The sequence below is a fragment of the Panulirus ornatus genome, chromosome 6 (assembly GCF_036320965.1).
Source record: "Panulirus ornatus isolate Po-2019 chromosome 6, ASM3632096v1, whole genome shotgun sequence".
Classification (NCBI taxonomy): domain Eukaryota; kingdom Metazoa; phylum Arthropoda; class Malacostraca; order Decapoda; family Palinuridae; genus Panulirus; species Panulirus ornatus.
The window spans coordinates 9,048,755-9,069,503 of NC_092229.1; the positions used below are offsets into that span (position 1 = coordinate 9,048,755).

Here is a 20,749-nt window from a genome sequence, read left to right on the forward strand (position 1 = left end):
CCACCTCACACCACATATTGTCCTCAAACATCTCACTTTTACAACACATCCACCCCCTTCTGCACAGCCCTATCTATAGCCCATGCCTTGCAACCATATAACATTGTTGGAACCACTATTCCTTCAAACGTACCCATTTTTGCTCTGAGATAACGTTCTCACCTTCCACACATTCTTCAACGCTCCCAGAACCTTCACCCCCCTCCCCTACCCTGTGACTCACTTCCACTTCCATGGTTCCATCTGCTGCTAAGTCCACTCGCAGATATCTAAAACACTTCAATTCCTCCAGTTTTACTCCATTCAGACTTACCTCCCAATTAACTTGTCCCTCAACCCTACTGAACCTAATAACATTGCACATGATCTAGTATATGCAGAAAACCACAGGAAAATGAAACACTTTAAGTTCCCAAGTGCATTTTCATGTAATTATCACATCATTAGGGCAGATACAAGAATGAGATAGAAGGCGCAGAATTCAGTTGATATACATTGATATACAAAGAAGAGACGTAGCTAAGATGCCATTGGTCATGATGTCTTGTGTCTTACGGTATGGAAACAATTCCACACTGTCAGTGAAACAAGGAACTTTACAGTGCTTGCAATGTACTTGGGTAAAATGAATCGCTGCCATGTCGACTGTACACATACCTGCTACAGCCACCTGTCACAGAAAAGATGGACTCATCACTCCACAAGATACTTATGAACTTAGTTGTATCCTGTACTACATATTTCTTGCAAAAACTGACTTTTCTAGTGGTGCTTACAGATTATGAGTGGTTTAGGATGCAGCCTGCAGCTCCTGTACATAGGGCTTTGTGTAAGCAGCGCTGTATTGTTTAAAGTGACACATCACTGGGCAGTGTAGGGTTTTTTCTTTTGATTCATTTAAATTCAAGCATGGGTCTGCATCCACTTGATATTTAAGAACACTCAGAGTATGTGGAGAGTTTTTCTGGCCTTTCCAGGGCATATCACATGGGTTGGTGTTGTTATGGCATCACTGTCATTAATTTTCTTCGCTCATTGTTGTACTGATCTGAAGCTTCTTATGGTAATATTAGAAATTTCCTTGGCTTATTTTCTTTGTAAAATGCAACTATAGAAGCTATCTTTCTAATGTATGGTGAGTATTTCCAACCACAGTGGGTGGTAGATGTACAAAAAGGGGAAAAAGAAAAAAGTCTAGGGCAAAAGTAGGGAGCACAGCAAGGTGTTCCCACCTCCTACATCAGCTAAATTGCTGCTTAGGTAGGTTCATATGTTGTGCCATCACGTCATGTAGTTGCCACTGCTTGTTAAAGGGCAACCAACTTACTTCACTGGCATACATCAATACTATTTTAGGTTGGGTAAGGTGATTTGTGCCAATATAATTTTCATGTTTGCTTCATTGGCGGGCACTGTATATATATATATCAACTCAGGACCAGTTTCTGTGAAAGAACCCTGATGTTACCCAAGCCCTTTGTAAAGACTTATGCTCCCCAAGGCTGCACTAGTTCCAGTAGCAGGGAAATGTAGACTTCTTTAGAGGGAGAAGTTCTTTCATAAGACTCTACTGGCATTACAGCTCTTTCATGAGACTCTACTCCTAATGTTACAGCCTTATTCAAGGTGAATTTTTACCTGTATAACGTAGAGCAGGTCAGTCTAGTAACACATAGTAGCATGTTACATAGATGCATGGCAAAATTATTAAGTGAATTAAATTTCATGCAACAACAATGCCAGGTGTACAATACATCTCTGTTAATGGCATAATGTATGTACATCTTTGTGCAATCATATTATAATTCCCCCCCAAAATATGTTTCATTATTTATACATATTTAAGTATATTATATAGGTAAATCTGCATATAGTTCTACAATTAGATACATTTTTTTTGCTGCATAGGCAGTACAAAAATGATGTACTGTCCCTCAAGGCCATTTTAATGGTTATTGACTGAGTTACAGAAAGTGAGTGAATGGTGTGGAAACAGTCTGAATTGTAAGTAGTTACTTCTTAACTTGATATAACAGCATACCTAGGGGCACTGCTGGAGGCCTCCCCTGTCTTATACAGCATGTCAGTCTGTGGGTTACTGTGTAAAGCCATACAATAATGTATTCATAAATTTGTTTCATTCTCTTTGTCTCTGATATGTAACTCCCAAAACGACCTACAATTGCCTTTGCAAAAGGAAGAACCTTTGCAAAGGAAGAAGTCAAAATAGATGTTGAATAAAACTAGTTTAAAAGACAAAAGAAAGGTGGGAGAGCCACAGCAATGCTTGGCTGTGCTAATTTCATCAAATCCAGCACTTAAGCCACCTTCTCCTCATGCAACCCTAGAGTTCTCTCCACTTGACCTCTCCTCTTGCAGAAAACAAGTTTAGAGAATTGAGGAGTACAGTATACTCATGTGTAATGTCCATTCAATAATTTATACAGTATTTTTTTATTAAATTGCTGTTAGTGTATGCTTTAAAGCCTGGCAGTACAGACTTTTCATTGAATGGACGACCTTTGGATCAGCTAGGAATGGAAATCCCCTTGTTTGGGGTTGGCTGGGAATGGAAATTTCCACCCTCCCTTTTCTTAATGTGGAAGCCTACCTTCAGTTATACTGAATTTGCTTTTACTGGCCATTTTTAGGAATGCAGTCCATAGCATAATTGAGGGATACCTGTATACTTAGAAAAGCAAATGGATTTGTATGTAGCATTTATGGATCTGGAGAAGGCATATGATAGAGTTGATAGAGATGCTCTGTGGAAGGTATTAAGAATATATGGTGTGGGAGGCAAGTTGTTAGAAGCAATGAAAAGTTTTTATCGAGGATGTAAGGCATGTGTAAGTGTAGGAAGAGAGGAAAGTGATTGGTTCTCAGTGAATGTAGGTTTGCGGCAGGGGTGTGTGATGTCTCCATGGTTGTTTAATTTGTTTATGGATGGGGTTGTTAGGGAGGTGACTGCAAGAGTTTTGGAAAGAGGGGCAAGTATGAAGTCTGTTGGGGATGAGAGAACTTGGGAAGTGAGTCAGTTGTTGTTCGCTGATGATACAGCGCTGGTGGCTGATTCATGTGAGAAACTGCAGAAGCTGGTGACTGAGTTTGGTAAAGTGTGTGAAAGAAGAAAGTTAAGAGTAAATGTGAATAAGAGCAAGGTAATTAGGTACAGTAGGGTTGATGGTCAAGTCAATTGGGAGGTAAGTTTGAATGGAGAAAAACTGGAGGAAGTAAAGTGTTTTAGATATCTGGGAATGGATCTGGCAGCGGATGGAACCATGGAAGCAGAAGTAGATCATAGGGTGGGGGAGGGGGCGAAAATCCTGGGAGCCTTGAAGAATGTGTGGAAGTCAAGAACATTATCTCGGAAAGCAAAAATGGGTATGTTTGAAGGAATAGTGGTTCCAACAATGTTGTATGGTTGCGAGGCGTGGGCTATGGATAGAGTTGTGCGCAGGAGGATGGATGTGCTGGAAATGAGATGTTTAAGGACAATGTGTGGTGTGAGGTGGTTTGATTGAGTAAGTAACGTAAGGGTAAAAGAGATGTGTGGAAATAAAAAGAGCGTGGTTGAGAGAGCAGAAGAGGGTGTTTTGAAATGGTTTGGGCACATGGAGAGAATGCGTGAGGAAAGATTGACCAAGAGGATATATGTGTCGGAGGTGGAGGGAACGAGGAGAAGTGGGAGACCAAATTGGAGGTGGAAAGATGGAGTGAAAAAGATTTTGTGTGATCGGGGCCTGAACATGCAGGAGGGTGAAAGGAGGGCAAGGAATAGAGTGAATTGGATTTATGTGGTATACTGGGGTTGACGTGCTGTCAGTGGATTGAATCAGGGCATGTGAAGCGTCTGGGGTGAACCATGGAAAGCTGTGTAGGTATGTATAATTGCGTGTGTGGACAGTGTATTACAAGTGATAGGGGGGGTTGGGCCATTTCTTTCGTCTGTTTCCTTCGCATACCATCGCAAACCGGGAGACAGCGACAAAGTAAAAAAAAAAATACATACATATAAACATACATATACATACACAGACAATACATATATACACACGTACATATTCATACTTGCTGCCTTCATCCTCTCCTATTGCCACCCCGCCACACATGAAATGGCACCCCCTCCCCCCTCGTGCATGTGAGGTAGTGCTAGGAAAAGACAACAAAGACCGCATTGGTTCATACTCAGTCCCTAGCTGTCATGTGTGATGCACCGAAACCACAGCTCCCATTCCATATCCTGGTCCCACAAAACTTTCCATGGTTTATTTCAGACGCTTCACATGCCCTGGTTCAGTCATTGACAGCACATCGGCCCTGGTATTCCACTTCGTTCCAATTCACTCTATTCCTTGCTCGCCTTTCACCCTCCTGTATGTTTAGGCCCCAACTGCTCAAAATCTTTTTCACTCCCTCCTCCCACTTCCAATTTGGTCTCCCACTTCTCTTTGTTCCCTCCACCTCTGACACATATATCCCCTTTGTCAATCTTTCCTCACTCATTCTGTCAATGTGTCCAAACCATTTCAATACACCCTCTTCTGCTCTCTCAACTATGCTCTTTCTATTACCACACATCTCTCTTACCCTTTCATTACTTACTCAATATAACCACCTCACACCACATATTGTCCTCAAACATCTCACTTTTACAACACATCCACCCCCTTCTGCACAGCCCTATCTATAGCCCATGCCTTGCAACCATATAACATTGTTGGAACCACTATTCCTTCAAACGTACCCATTTTTGCTCTGAGATAACGTTCTCACCTTCCACACATTCTTCAACGCTCCCAGAACCTTCACCCCCCTCCCCTACCCTGTGACTCACTTCCACTTCCATGGTTCCATCTGCTGCTAAGTCCACTCGCAGATATCTAAAACACTTCAATTCCTCCAGTTTTACTCCATTCAGACTTACCTCCCAATTAACTTGTCCCTCAACCCTACTGAACCTAATAACATTGCACATGATCTAGTATATGCAGAAAACCACAGGAAAATGAAACACTTTAAGTTCCCAAGTGCATTTTCATGTAATTATCACATCATTAGGGCAGATACAAGAATGAGATAGAAGGCGTAGAATTCAGTTGATATACATTGATATACAAAGAAGAGACGTAGCTAAGATGCCATTGGTCATGATGTCTTGTGTCTTACGGTATGGAAACAATTCCACACTGTAAGTGAAACAAGGAACTTTACAGTGCTTGCAATGTACTTGGGGTAAAATGAATCGCTGCCATGTCGACTGTACACATACCTGCTACAGCCACCTGTCACAGAAAAGATGGACTCATCACTCCACAAGATACTTATGAACTTAGTTGTATCCTGTACTACATATTTCTTGCAAAAACTGACTTTTCTAGTGGTGCTTACAGATTATGAGTGGTTTAGGATGCAGCCTGCAGCTCCTGTACATAGGGCTTTGTGTAAGCAGCGCTGTATTGTTTAAAGTGACACATTACTGGGCAGTGTAGGGTTTTTTCTTTTGATTCATTTAAATTCAAGCATGGGTCTGCATCCACTTGATATTTAAGAACACTCAGAGTATGTGGAGAGTTTTTCTGGCCTTTCCAGGGCATATCACATGGGTTGGTGTTGTTATGGCATCACTGTCATTAATTTTCTTCGCTCATTGTTGTGCTGATCTGAAGCTTCTTATGGTAATATTAGAAATTTCCTTGGCTTATTTTCTTTGTAAAATGCAACTATAGAAGCTATCTTTCTAATGTATGGTGAGTATTTCCAACCACAGTGGGTGGTAGATGTACAAAAAGGGGAAAAAGAAAAAAGTCTAGGGCAAAAGTAGGGAGCACAGCAAGGTGTTCCCACCTCCTACATCAACTAAACTGCTGCTTAGGTAGGTTCATATGTTGTGCCATCACGTCATGTAGTTGCCACTGCTTGTTAAAGGGCAACCAACTTACTTCACTGGCATACATCAATACTATTTTAGGTTGGGTAAAGTGATTTGTGCCAATATAATTTTCATGTTTGCTTCATTGGCGGGCACTGTATATATATATATCAACTCAGGACCAGTTTCTGTGAAAGAACCCTGATGTTACCCAAGCCCTTTGTAAAGACTTATGCTCCCCAAGGCTGCACTAGTTCCAGTAGCAGGGAAATGTAGACTTCTTTAGAGGGAGAAGTTCTTTCATAAGACTCTACTGGCATTACAGCTCTTTCATGAGACTCTACTCCTAATGTTACAGCCTTATTCAAGGTGAATTTTTACCTGTATAACATAGAGCAGGTCAGTCTAGTAACACATAGTAGCATGTTACATAGATGCATGGCAAAATTATTAAGTGAATTAAATTTCATGCAACGACAATGCATAAATAATGAAACATATTTTGGGGGGGAATTATAATATGATTGCACAAAGATGTACATACATTATGCATGTATGTACATCTTTGTGCAATCATATTATAATTCCCCCCCAAAATATGTTTCATTATTTATACATATTTAAGTATATTATATAGGTAAATCTGCATATAGTTCTACACTTAGATACATTTTCTTTGCTGCATAGGCAGTACAAAAATGATGTACTGTCCCTCAAGGCATTTTAATGGTTATTGACTGAGTTACAGAAAGTGAGTGAATGGTGTGGAAACAGTCTGAATTGTAAGTAGTTACTTCTTAACTTGATATAACAGCATACCTAGGGGCACTGCTGGAGGCCTCCCCTGTCTTATACAGCATGTCAGTCTGTGGGTTACTGTGTAAAGCCATACAATAATGTATTCATAAATTTGATTCATTCTCTTTGTCTCTGATATGTAACTCCCAAAACGACCTACAATTGCCTTTGCAAAAGGAAGAACCTTTGCAAAGGAAGAAGTCAAAATAGATGTTGAATAAAACTAGTTTAAAAGACAAAAGAAAGGTGGGAGAGCCACAGCAATGCTTGGCTGTGCTAATTTCATCAAATCCATCACTTAAGCCACCTTCTCCTCATGCAACCCTAGAGTTCTCTCCACTTGACCTCTCCTCTTGCAGAAAACAAGTGTAGAGAATTGAGTAGTACAGTATACTCATGTGTAATGTCCATTCAATAATTTATACAGTATTTTTTTATTAAATTGCTGTTAGTGTATGCTTTAAAGCCTGGCAGTACAGACTTTTCATTGAATGGACGACCTTTGGATCAGCTAGGAATGGAAATCCCCTTGTTTGGGGTTGGCTGGGAATGGAAATTTCCACCCTCCCTTTTCTTAATGTGGAAGCCTACCTTCAGTTATACTGAATTTGCTTTTACTGGCCATTTTTAGGAATGCAGTCCATAGCATAATTGAGGGATACCTGTATACTTAGAAAAGCAAATGGATTTGTATGTAGCATTTATGGATCTGGAGAAGGCATATGATAGAGTTGATAGAGATGCTCTGTAGAAGGTATTAAGAATATATGGTGTGGGAGGCAAGTTGTTAGAAGCAGTGAAAAGTTTTTATCGAGGATGTAAGGCATGTGTAAGTGTAGGAAGAGAGGAAAGTGATTGGTTCTCAGTGAATGTAGGTTTGCGGCAGGGGTGTGTGATGTCTCCATGGTTGTTTAATTTGTTTATGGATGGGGTTGTTAGGGAGGTGACTGCAAGAGTTTTGGAAAGAGGGGCAAGTATGAAGTCTGTTGGGGATGAGAGAACTTGGGAAGTGAGTCAGTTGTTGTTCGCTGATGATACAGCGCTGGTGGCTGATTCATGTGAGAAACTGCAGAAGCTGGTGACTGAGTTTGGTAAAGTGTGTGAAAGAAGAAAGTTAAGAGTAAATGTGAATAAGAGCAAGGTAATTAGGTACAGTAGGGTTGATGGTCAAGTCAGTTGGGAGGTAAGTTTGAATGGAGAAAAACTGGAGGAAGTAAAGTGTTTTAGATATCTGGGAATGGATCTGGCAGCGGATGGAACCATGGAAGCAGAAGTAGATCATAGGGTGGGGGAGGGGGCGAAAATCCTGGGAGCCTTGAAGAATGTGTGGAAGTCAAGAACATTATCTCGGAAAGCAAAAATGGGTATGTTTGAAGGAATAGTGGTTCCGACAATGTTGTATGGTTGCGAGGCGTGGGCTATGGATAGAGTTGTGCGCAGGAGGATGGATGTGCTGGAAATGAGATGTTTAAGGACAATGTGTGGTGTGAGGTGGTTTGATTGAGTAAGTAAGGTAAGGGTAAAAGAGATGTGTGGAAATAAAAAGAGCGTGGTTGAGAGAGCAGAAGAGGGTGTTTTGAAATGGTTTGGGCACATGGAAAGAATGCGTGAGGAAAGATTGACCAAGAGGATATATGTGTCGGAGGTGGAGGGAACGAGGAGAAGTGGGAGACCAAATTGGAGGTGGAAAGATGGAGTGAAAAAGATTTTGTGTGATCGGGGCCTGAACATGCAGGAGGGTGAAAGGAGGGCAAGGAATAGAGTGAATTGGATGTATGTGGTATACTGGGGTTGACGTGCTGTCAGTGAATTGAATCAGGGCATGTGAAGCGTCTGGGGTGAACCATGGAAAGCTGTGTAGGTATGTATAATTGCGTGTGTGGACGTATGTATATACATGTGTATGGGGGTGGATTGCGTCTGTTTCCTTGCGCTACCTCGCAAACGCGGGAGACAGTGGCAAAAAAAAAAAAAAAAAAACTGTAGCTTCAATACAAAGCAATTTTTTCTAAAGTTGAATATGTGATTATTTAAATGTATTATTTTCTATGTAGGCCCTCTTGTGGAAAGTTGATTTGCTGGTACTAGATGAAAATATTGTAGATATTCATTATTAAGCATTTTGAAAATTCAGTACCTTGGCACAGATTGGTTATGTAATTTGTCCTAAAGGGACCAAAGCTGACTCTAAGTTTTTATCTCTTACAGTGAGGAGAATGTGTGGCGGCTGTGTGAGTATGTGCACTCCCATGAAGCAGAGGAATTAGTGAAGTGTTTTGTGGCATTCATTAGTAATGAATCTCGGTGTGTACCACTGTGGAGACAACGAATGGGCAAGTCCGAGGATAAACTGATCACTTGGGTAGGTTGTTTAGCCCCTCATCACAAGTGAAAAAAGTGATAACATATGCTATAAATTCATTGTTAGTCACTTTGTCAGAAAATTATTTACTGATGGAATGAGTGGGTTGCTCAGTAATACTTTTGTCAAAACAGTTTTATTTTGAGAGGGACACTTTATTCTTGTATGGTAATTGCAGTTTCATAGTATCATTTAACGTTTTATTGCTGTTGATATGCTAATAATTGATGTCATTTGTTATTTTATAAAAAAAATTAAGTATGAAGGGCATAGGAAGTTAGAATAAAGGCACAAACATGTTCTGAAATAGCTTTTTACAATGATAGTTTCTTGGTTTGTTCCTCAAACCATTTGAGATATATCTCAGATCTCTGTGGGCTAGAAGCCTCTTGATACCCTATCTTTTAGGTGGGTAAATGCCTGTCACCCTTGTTAACCACCTATTCAGCATTAAATGCCTTAGTTTCTTTGCTGAGAGTGAGAAGGAGTTGCAGAAGGTTGTAAGTGTGTTTTATGATGTGTATAAGCGTAGACAATTGAAGGTAGATGTGAGTAAAAGTAAAGTAATGGCTTGAAAGGAAACAAAGTGAAAGTATAGATTTTGCAAAACTCTGCAGATTTAAAGAAGTGTACCAAACTATGTTATAGATATGGAGGGAGAAAGACTGGAAGAGGTGAGAGTATATAGATATTTAGGAGATATCTTGGGTGAGTTTGGTGATATGTATGGAGAGATAAGGGAGACAGCAGTACAACATACGAAAGTCATTGGATCCCTTAATAGAATAATGGAGGATAGAGGTGTAAGCATGTAAGTAAAGAAAGAATTAAATGGCATCATAGTCCTCCCAACCCTAACCTATGTAGCTGAAACATGGCCATTAAATGAGTCACAGGGGTCAAGGATCCAGGCTGTGGAAATGAGCTGCTTGAGAAGAGCATGTGGTATGACTAGATGGAATGAAGAAAGAACTGATGGGGTGTATGCAAGATGTGGTATGGCAGGGAATGCTAAAGTAATGAATTGTGGAGTGGTAGAGTGGGTAAAACATATACTTTGATGTGGTTTGGGTTTGGCCATGTGGAAAGAATGCAAGATGGGGAATTTGCAAGGTACAGTTAGAGGGGTTGGTGTAAGAGGAAGACCACCTTTGACTTTGGGAAATAAAGTGGAAGAGAACTGGAGGGACAGAAATAGTGGAAGAATGTGTGGAATGGGAAATAAAGTGGAAGAGAACTGGAGGGACAGAAATAGTGGAAGAATGTGTGGAATAGTGTATGTAAGGGAGGCATGTAAGTGGAGACTCTTTTGCAGTGGTCACCCCTTTGATGGGAGTTCACTGAGGGAATGTGCTTTAGAGATATAGATGGATAGATAAGTGCCTTAGCTCGTCCCAGCTTCTCTTTCCGACCTTTCAGCAACTTCCACTCAACGATGACATAATCATCCCCTGGCTGCTATTAATGACCTACCCCATATTATCTCATATCACAGAACATATCTTTCATATCCAGTTGGGCCATTGTTGACTATCTTCTTTCATCCTACCATGGATAAGTATTGCCAGTTTATTTAGCAGAGATGTGGTGTATCATGCAGTTTGCTTATTTAGTTAGCTTTTAGGGTTCTGTGGCTTTCATGAGCACTACAAAGTGATGTAAACTCATCTAGTATGCTTACATAATCATGTACATACCATCTTCTGTATGGTTAGTTACTTTATCTATAGCATGTACATTTGATGCTCCTTATGTCTTGTGAACATTCCCTCTAATCATTGCACTGTCTCCAGTATGTCTGTAGGTTTTGGGCTTGCCTCCTAGTTTCGTTTTGTTTTTGTTCTTGGATTATTTTCCTTTTCTTTAAGGGCTTTCATTTAATGAACCCCTTATAGTGGAAAGAATGAACAGACTTATGGACTAGAACAGCGTTGTTCCAGAATGACTACACTGATTCAGTCCCTGGGATTGTGCCATCCCGAGTTGGACATCAGTCATTGAAACTCTGGTATTGTGGTTCTGCCCCATTAATCTTGAGTGGCATCTTGATAGATGAGAAGTTCTCTTACCTCAATTCTGGGAGGAAGAGTTTCTTCTTCAAGAAGAAACTCATAGCAGATGTATTTTCAATCAAGGTGAGGAGTGTTAGGAGAACTTGTGGATGAAGTTATCCCCCAAGTCACATAGGCTGAGTTGGAATTAATTGGCTCATAGTTTGGCAGCCCTATACCTTGACTAATACTGAGCCATAAAGCAATAAGGGACCCTGATCATCCCAGGGGGAGTAATACAGTTAAGCTCTTGTAAAGTCAATCATCTCATGTACTGGGAGCCACCCTGCATACTAGTGGTTTGGATAGCTATATTTCACACTTGCAACAATTAAGGTACTAGTTAGATAATGATGCGTAACATATTACTTGCAACAGATTTGAAAAAATGATAATTCTTCATGGTTTTCATTTGTAAAGTACATTTTTTCCTTTACTTGAATGTTCTTTATATACACAAATTTGAGTTTACACTGTTACCTTTCTAATACCAAAAAAGTTTCATGTGCATGGTATGGTGTGAAGTTACACAGCTTCATCCTCCTACATGACTTGGTCACTGCATCACTCCCTCTTCATATGGCTCAACTTCATTTACCTGTTTCAGCCATGTACTGTCTTCATCTCTCTTACTTAATTGTTTTTAGTTCGAGAACTGTTTTAAGTTTTCTTTTTTCAATAAACTGTTGATGAATGTTATCTATCTTACTAGATTGAATTGAATGTTTTGATAATGCTGCCTTGTGGATAATACTTTTATGTGGAAATCTATATTTTTTAAGCTTTAATTAATAAACAAACAATACAAAGAATTATGCATAAAGCTGACAGCCTTTATTGCTTGTATAGTTTTGTTGCCTAGGTATTGTATAGGGTGAGAATGAAACAAAAAAAACGGTCTTTATTGTGTGATTCAACTTTTGTCATGGCCCTTGACATCTCTAAAGTGTTTGACAGGGTAAGGCACAAGTCTTTGTTTTCTAAACGCTTCTCCTTCAGTTTCACTGCTTCTCTCTATTCTGTAATGCTTGATTTCCTTCCTGACTCTTCCATCACTGTAATTGTTGATGGCACAACTTTCCTCTCCTATCCTAACTGTAGTTGTGTTCTTCAGGATTCTAGCCTGTTATGTACCCTCAGTGAATGTACTTCTGTTTTTTCTTCTAACCCTGTTCACTTACATGCTGATGATTCCACTTTACATACTTCAACTGACTTTTGCTCCTCTTTCCCTTTAATATTCATTCTCTTTCTTGTGCTGATCATATTTCCTCTTTCAGTTCAAGCCAGTGCAGTATTTCAGAGTAGGGAAGAGTAACATTTTCAAATTTCATGGTACCAAAATGCAATTTCTCCCTATATGTCTTTCTAAGAATAATTTTTTTCCTTCTGATCAGTTTCAAAATGCTTCAAATCAAACCTGTAATGACATGAACATGTTTGGTATAACAATATTTTCCATTCTTTCCTGGAAACCTCTCATAATCAGTGTTACAAAGGCTGCTTCCTAAGAGCTAGGGGTGTTGTTTAGAAACCATAATTATTTTTTCATGTGAGCAAAGTTTTTCATATTTACAATTTGATTTAGTGGCCAAGTGAGGACTGTTCCTGGAATTGTCTTGCTGGGGAGTCTGAATGAGCCTGGATATAAAAAGGATGAGAAAGAATTGCATGTCTGCTAAGTTAGCTATGTGTTCAGTACTTCCCCATCCCCAAGGGTATGCTGATTCTAGGGTGTGGGATTGTGTTTATGTGGAGAACACTCTGGTGCCTAATTAACAAGACTTCTATGGATTCATTCTCAAGAAGTTGTATTTTTGGCTAGCTGCCTCATCAAGATTTTCTCCTTTAGAAATTTGCAAGTCAAAGTTTACAGATGTTCAGTAGCCTGAGATTTGAGGAGCACTGTTATGATCTTCCCCATAGATTTTTCTCTTCACATAATACTACCATGTAAAAAGACCCACCAAAAGAGTCAGATCAGTAAAGTGACCCTTGGAATCCATCTCTCCATCTAGACATGCTGTAAAGAAGGCAAACTTGAAACAGCAGCATTCCAAAAATATAACTCACTGACTAGGAATCTATACATGTTATCAGTTGGCTTAGAAACTCCTTTAGCCATTTTCTTGAAGATTTGATTTTTTCTGAAGTTAGGAAATAGTTCACTGTTTTATAGATTTTATCAATTTATTTTTTGTCATTGAATGAGACTAGTGATACAGGCACACCACCGATTTTCCGGCACTCTTGGTTTCAAAGCCTTGTCGGATTAACCATTTTGCCAGACCCACCGTGGTCACATAATGATATTTCATCAACACATCTCTAACCCACTAATTATACATCTCCCATGTGTCTAAAGTATTCGTCTGCATTATACACCTGCTCAGGACTCCTTCATGGTTTGCAGACAGCTTTTCTCTGCACACTTTATTCATGGAAATTCCATAACACTTCTTGAATCTTTGAAGCCATCCTTCAGTAAAGTCAGGCTCATGTAATTTAAGTTTTTTATAGAACAACATAGCTTGGTCCATTATCATGCTTCCTTGACAAGTCCACTCCATCACTCCGATGCTGTCGAAACCATTCCATCATCACCCGATTGTGCTTAGTACTCTTACCATCTTTCATAGTTTTTCTAATCGTCATTTGCTTCTTGGAATCGCTGTCTGCATAGAATTTCAATATTTTCTCCCTTTGCTTCTTATATTGTAAACAGTTGATTAACCAATACTGTAGATGTCACACAACTTGCACACCAAAACACCACTGTCAATTTTTTCAACAGTTTTACTTTATCTTGGATCAATATGGACTGGTGTTTACGTTTGACACCACGACTGACACTCTCATATGTCTTAGAAGCCATAGCTAGGGTAAAATTTAAGCAAAATAAGCTAAGAATCTCACAGAATTGTGGTATCACCACCAACAAGTGCAGTGTAAAGAATGTAAATGAGTGTGCCCTACACACAACACCATCTGTGGCTGCCCAGTAAACTAGCCTGATGGCTGCGGTAATTTCAAGTTCCCTTACGTAATTTTGTCTGGACTAAAGAAGGTGCCGAACCATCAGTTGCCGGAAATTCGATGGTGTACCTGTACTACAGGTAACTGAAGTGCCCCACAGGAACTATATTTTATGGTTGGTTGTTATGTAAACCTCTTGCAACCTACTTGTGATAACTTTCTCTGGTTTGTGTGTTTAGCTTAAAGCAGCTTCCCTTCTGCAGCCTAGTAATGGGTTTTCATGAATCCTAATCCTCTTACAAAGAACTTTTCTGTGACATTAAGTTCCTCAGCAGTTCACTTGAAGCTCTCAGTTTGATAGCTAGTGTGCAAACATAGAAGTTTTTCTTATGGTCAGTGCAATCTCTGCTTGCTTGTTTAGATCAAAAGTGAATTCAAGGGGAGATTGTAGTATCCAGGTATTGTAAACATCTCTCAGTAAGCAACATCTTCTCCTAGACTAAGACTTGTATGGTGGAGCAAATGTGCACTAGTGTAAGAGGCCATGAGTTCAGGAAGGTCCCCCCTTTTTGACTTTTCTGTGGAGCTTTCCTCTGAAAAGATAGACATATGATATCTTTAACATTCCTATGGAATGTTTCTTCATGAGACTGTACTCTAAATGATGAGCATCAATCTGTTGTGGCTTTGGGCTTATTACCATTAGGGCAGACAGATCCTTTTTTGCCAGAGATGACTCTTAAGGTAGTGTTTTTGATTGCTGTCATCCTCTATGTTGGCATGCTCTCATGGCTTATGGGATGAACTTACATTGTAGAGAAATGTAAGTTTTGAAATATGAAAAACACTCGCTGGGGCAATGGTCTGTGTACATTTTTCTTGGTTTGTGGTTCTTGCCCTTTCTTCTCTTCTCTTTTGAAGAACATTCCTCTAACTGAGAGTTATTACCAATGGGTTGACATTTGTGTTTGAGAATTACGTGGCAGGTTTGTATTGTCAATCAAAGGATGATGACATCATTGTTGAATGGAGTTTTTGATTGTTCAGAGAGCGGACATTGGCTGAGCTGAGGCTGTTAATGCTGAACACTCTAGATAGTTAATGAGGGATGGGAAGCATTCACGTCATTAGAAAGATAGGGGGTTAAAAAGTTTATAACCTTTAGAGATACAAAATATATTTCATAGGAGAGTAAGCATTTTTTCATACTTAAGATTATAGTTTTTTGTTGAATAAAGTTGACTACAGTCTTGAGTTACTGAAAGTGGTAACTTTTTTTTTATTAGAAGTGTTAGTCTCATTTTCAGAACACATTTTATTTTCAGTTAGTAAAGCAAAACAATCTCCATATCTAATATGTACTTTGATAGAAAAGGATATTTGATTTACTTGAATAATCAGTACATACTTTATTAGTTTGATCCAGCACAGAAAGTTGATTTTGGGAAACTTGATAATAAAAACTTTTAAGCAAGGTAACATCACCCTTGTGGAAAGAAATAGAATTAAATCATTAAGATTCCAGTATATTTACTCTTCAGCATCCTTTCATAGTCCATAAAGTTTTTTACCCTATATTTCTATTCATGAATGTTAAACTCCACCACAGTTTCTCATTATTTCTTCTAGATTTCTCTGTATAAACAGTTTCTACCGCATTATTCCAGGATTATTCTAACATCTTCACATGTGTTGCGCCGAGTGAAAAGGTACACTCGAGTGCTGTGTGTGCGTTTGTGTGAGTGCTTGTCTTACCTTTCATGTGGTTTATTTTGCATGGCATGTTTGTGCTTAGTTACTAGTGTGTGCTTGTCAGTTTTGTTTAGTTTGCAAGAGTCACTTAACATTGATTATACTACTGTGATCAAATGTTTCCAGTTCTAGTTCATGTGTTTTATCATGTGTGGACACTCTCCAAAAGAAATTTTTCAAAAGATCGTCGTACTTTAAAATAAAGGGGTTACTGCCACGTCTTAATTTGTTTGATCTAACAGATTGCAATGTTTCTTAACTGTTTTGCTAGACTTTACTATTTTTCTTATGATAACAGTTTCATTTTTCTAATAGACAAGTTTTGTTTGTTGCTATGTAGATTTTATGATATCCTTTGTTTGTATTTCATCATGGTATCTTTTCCTTGTATTAAGTGCAAGATAGCATATGCAGAATCTTTCTTATGCATATTAAAGCCTTCAGTTATCAGATGTCCTGCAACAAACACATGAAACTTTTTTTTGAAGAACTCGGTATGTTGGTGTGGCTGTTAGATAAGAGAAGCAGTTGCTACTTGTTTGCTGTGAAAAAATAATGAGAGATATTATGCTGCCCCAATAAGTATACAAAAGGAGAAAGTAGAGGGAATGAACTGTTGAAAAGAATGAATAGAGTACATTAAGTTTACAGCTAGAGTTGATTAGAAGTAAGAAAATAATGGCAGAAGGATTAACAATAAGACAATGATAGTAATTTTTTAAGGATAGTGGCAGAAATAGAAGAAGATAGTGTGGGCATACGATTTTAGAAATCTGAAGAAAGAGTGGCATTTGAGATTATTTCTCAATTTGCTGAATAGTTCTGCAGTATGCTTTTGGCCAAGGTAAAGAAAGGCAAAGGTAAAGGTAAAAGATAAGAGAGATAGTAAATAAGATCTTTGAAGGTTAATATGATATTTGAGAATCTCTTCTAGTCCACCAAGTTTGAGTATGACTATTGAAAACTGAATATGAATGAGAAAGAAAACTTGTGGTGAATTAGTGCTTTCAAGGACAGCAAAGGCTATTTAACCCACTACTTTTCTCCAAGATGTATGAAAAAAATATTGTCTGTTAATGATGTCTAAACATTATCATATTTTCTAAGCAAGTAGGATAAAAATATTAAGGTAACTTCCTCTGCAGCTTCTCCTGCTTCATATCTTAGTAAGTGTATGGAATATTTTGTTGTTTTTATTGAAATGTATGAACTTAGGATGAGTGATTTTTTTGACGAATGCAAGACTCTTGGTACATGTAGATCAGTAGGATACATTAGTGAAGACTGAGTGAAAAGTTACTTCAGTTGATAGATGTTAATAGTTCAAGGAGGACACTTGCAAGGTAGTCTAGGCCAGCTAAGGAAACCTGACCTTTCAGTGGAAAGCTTACTGAACTTCAGAAAAGTGTGATCCCTGGGACAACCATTCATGACCTAGAATAACAAATGAAATTTGTTGTCCTCCCCAACTAGGGGAACATAACTCATAATCTGAACTTCAGATGACCACGCAAAAAGTTTTAACCATAGAGCATATTTGGTCAAGTAATCAAATCGCCATGTTTTAGTAATCTTAATGGGGCATACCATTGTTGCATATTATTCATTTTGATTTAGATAAGGTAAATTTTGTGTTTTTTCAAGGACTCTTTTGTATGGTTAAAGATTACTCAGGTTGTTTATGTTCTAATGGAAAATATAGGAGGCTTGAATGAATTCAACCACATTCTGAAGATGAGAAGGTTCTGGATGGTAGCATGATAGTTCACAGTGGCTTGATATTAGAATCAGCACATGTCACTCAGCATTGACTTTGGACTTACTTCTTGACCCAGACCAGGTGGTTAGAACATGTCGGTGAAATACCAAACTGAAATTGAAACAGCTCATTTATCCATACATGATGCAGTTTTCACTTCAAATTACATGGTTACTTTCAGATTAATGCTGAGCATTTTGAGGGCGGAAGTTCTTAAAGAGTTGAAACATAATTATAGCAACATATATACAAACTGATAGTAACAAACAGATCTTGGTTGAGGTAATATGACAAAGGTTCATAGAATAGGTTACAGTGTGCAGGATCGTGTTGAATTGAATTATGAGTTGCATTAGGTATAAATGGCAGATAACAAATTCTTTAAGAAGTAAAATGGATTTTTTGCATGGAGCTTATTTTTGTTGAGAATGATCACAAATATAATTAGCTGATATGACAATAGGTACTCTTATGCTTTGATTAGATAGTCTATACAGATGACACTATAAGTTTTATTTTTTATTTCATATACAAATTGTCTTGAAATATTTTGTGGTTAGTGGCTCCTAAGATGTAATGGTGAACTCATCACACAACTTGGATGTGTTTTGTAGGTATAAGAGAAAAATTGAATTGTATCAATTAACTGATCCCAGGAGTGCCAATCCTGATCATGCAATGATTGGATGAAACGTATGTAAACCAATATTCCATTGCCGTATCCAGCAATGAATGTGTATTATACAGTCATAGTGATTAAAAAGAAAAGGACATAGTATGTAGACTATAAGAATTTCTCAGGAACCTTCTGAAACTATGATATTTTTTCTTTTTTTATGATCTAATGGATACAAGCAAATTATTCTTTACTCATCCTCTGATGTTTTGTAAAAGATTGGGTATGTGTTGAGCTTATGAGGATTATTAAATCAGATTTCTTTTTCTGAACCCATATCTCTCTTGTGCCCAAAATTCAATGAAGTTATCTGTGCTTTATTTAAGTACAAATATGCCATTTAGGTAAATTTAGATATCTTTCACTTCAAGTTGCTTCAGGTTTTCAAAGGCAACTTTAGTATGATCATGATTTTTAGAGGTGTACTTTTGATTTGCTTTTCTGAGAAATGATTCATGGTTTTATTAATATGATAGAGCCTGCAGTATGATAGTCAGTTATTTGTGGATATGTCATTGAGAATTTTGTTTAAGGTCTTTTATGGTGCGAGTATTGTAGAAAAATTTAGAATGTGGTAAATATGTAGTTTAAGGATGGCAAGATTAGTGGATTTAGAAGAAACACATAATAGGGAACTCATTACATCAAGTAGAAGTGATTTAAGAATGTTTTTATTGAGACTAAAGGGCATCAAGTAATAGTGTGATAATGAGTAAGATGATAGTTTTGAAAGCTATGAAAATTAGGGAAAATGAGTGATTCATTAACTTTAGGCAAAATATTTCAAGTAACCAGGAGAAGCAATAAAAACTTCACCTGTCTTTCCTCAGCAGCCAAGTTTTACTCATATTTTCAATATTTTATAGGAGATGAAAGATACCAATTTGAATGACATAACTTTTGACTTTTGACATGGTCCAGAATGTTTGCTTAGAGGTAGATTGTTCACTGGGACATATTTGGATACACACAGCACCCAGTTCCCCCAAAACTGAATCTAAATAACAGATTTCAACAATCACATATTTCTGAAATAACTTGTAACTTAAGGTAAATTTCATCCTCTAGGGAAAGAGTTAGTTTTCATTGATTCAGTTTATTTTATTGTGTGTTTTATCTTCTTTTGCAATGATTAACTCCATATTTTTCCTGAGCTTCATAGCCATCTTCAGAATCATCTTACTTATTACTGTGAGCAAATGCAGTCTTTTTCCTTTGTTCTAGATGTTACTTTGCTAACTAAGGAAATGGTGATCAAGTGTGAAAAAAGAAATGTATTCTTATTTCATTTTCATACTTCACCACAGTTTCCCGTGTTAGCAAGGTAGCGCCAGGAATTAATAAGGGAAGGCCCCCTGCTCACATTCATTCTATTACTGTTAAGTAATGCACTGAAAATGTAGCATACCATCCACAACCAAGCTCCACAGACCTTTCCATTGCTTACCATGAGTGCTTCATGTGCCCTGGTAAAGTCCATTGACAGCATGTCGACCCCCAGTATACCACATGGTTCGAGTCCAGTCTTTCACATGCACGACTGTCACTCTCCTGCATGTTCAGGCCCCAGTTGCACAAAGTCTTTTTCATTCCATCCTTCCTTCTCAAATTTCGTCTCACCATTCTTGTTCCCTCCACTTCAGACCATGTATCTTCTTTGTCAACCTTTCCTCACTCATTCTCTCCATATGTCCAAACCATTTTAGCACACCCTCTTTAGCTCTCTCAACTACCTTCTTTTTACTACTACTTTTCTCTCTTACCCTTTCATTTCTTACTAGATCAAAGCATGTCACACCACATACTATCTTTAAACAGTTTATTTCCAACACATCCACCCTCCTCTACACAGCATTATCTCTCGTTCATGCATCACATCCATATCACATCACTGCCATGTCCACTCCCAGATATCTAAAATGCTTCACTTCCTTCAATTTTTCTCTGTTCAGACTTACACCATAGACCTGTTCCTGAACCCTGCTAAATCTAATAAACTTATTTTACATTTACTCTCAACCTCCACCTTTCACACTTCCAAACTTAGTCACCAGCTTCTTCAATTTCCTGCTCAAATCTGCCACCAATGCTGTTTTATCAGCAAACAACTGACACTTCTCAGGCCCCCTCATCCTCCACAGACTTCATACTTGCCCTATCTTCAAGACTCTTATAATTACCTCCCTCACTACCCCATCCATAAACAAATTGAACAACCATGGTGACGTCACACACCCCTGCCGCAGACTAACCTTCACTTGGAACCATTCACTCTTCTATCTTTTCCCACTTATACACATGCCTTACACCCTTGATAAAAACTCCTCACTGCCTCTTGTAACTTACCTCCCACATCATATATTCTTAAGACCTTCCACAGGGCATCTCTATATACCCTATCCCATGCTTTTTCCAGATTCATAAATGCCGCATACATATCTACTTGTTTCTCCAAGTATTTCTCACATGTAATGTTTGAAGGAATCACCTGATCCACATGTTC

General features: G+C 38.3%; 1 protein-coding gene across 14 annotated transcripts in view; it reads left to right on the plus strand.

Moving 5' to 3' along the window:
• The window catches only part of tun (N-terminal glutamine amidase tungus), a 155,124-nt gene that overhangs the window by 114,478 nt on the left and 19,897 nt on the right, over positions 1 to 20,749 (plus strand). For 12 of the 14 annotated variants that reach the window (XM_071662479.1, XM_071662487.1, XM_071662482.1 and 9 more), the window contains 2 exons: positions 8,879 to 9,032; positions 15,727 to 15,768. In XM_071662479.1, the coding sequence (XP_071518580.1) occupies positions 8,879 to 9,032; positions 15,727 to 15,768 (196 nt within the window). The remainder of the gene's footprint in view (positions 1 to 8,878; positions 9,033 to 15,726; positions 15,769 to 20,749) is intronic. The other 2 variants (XM_071662485.1, XM_071662484.1) reach the window with 1 other exon arrangement.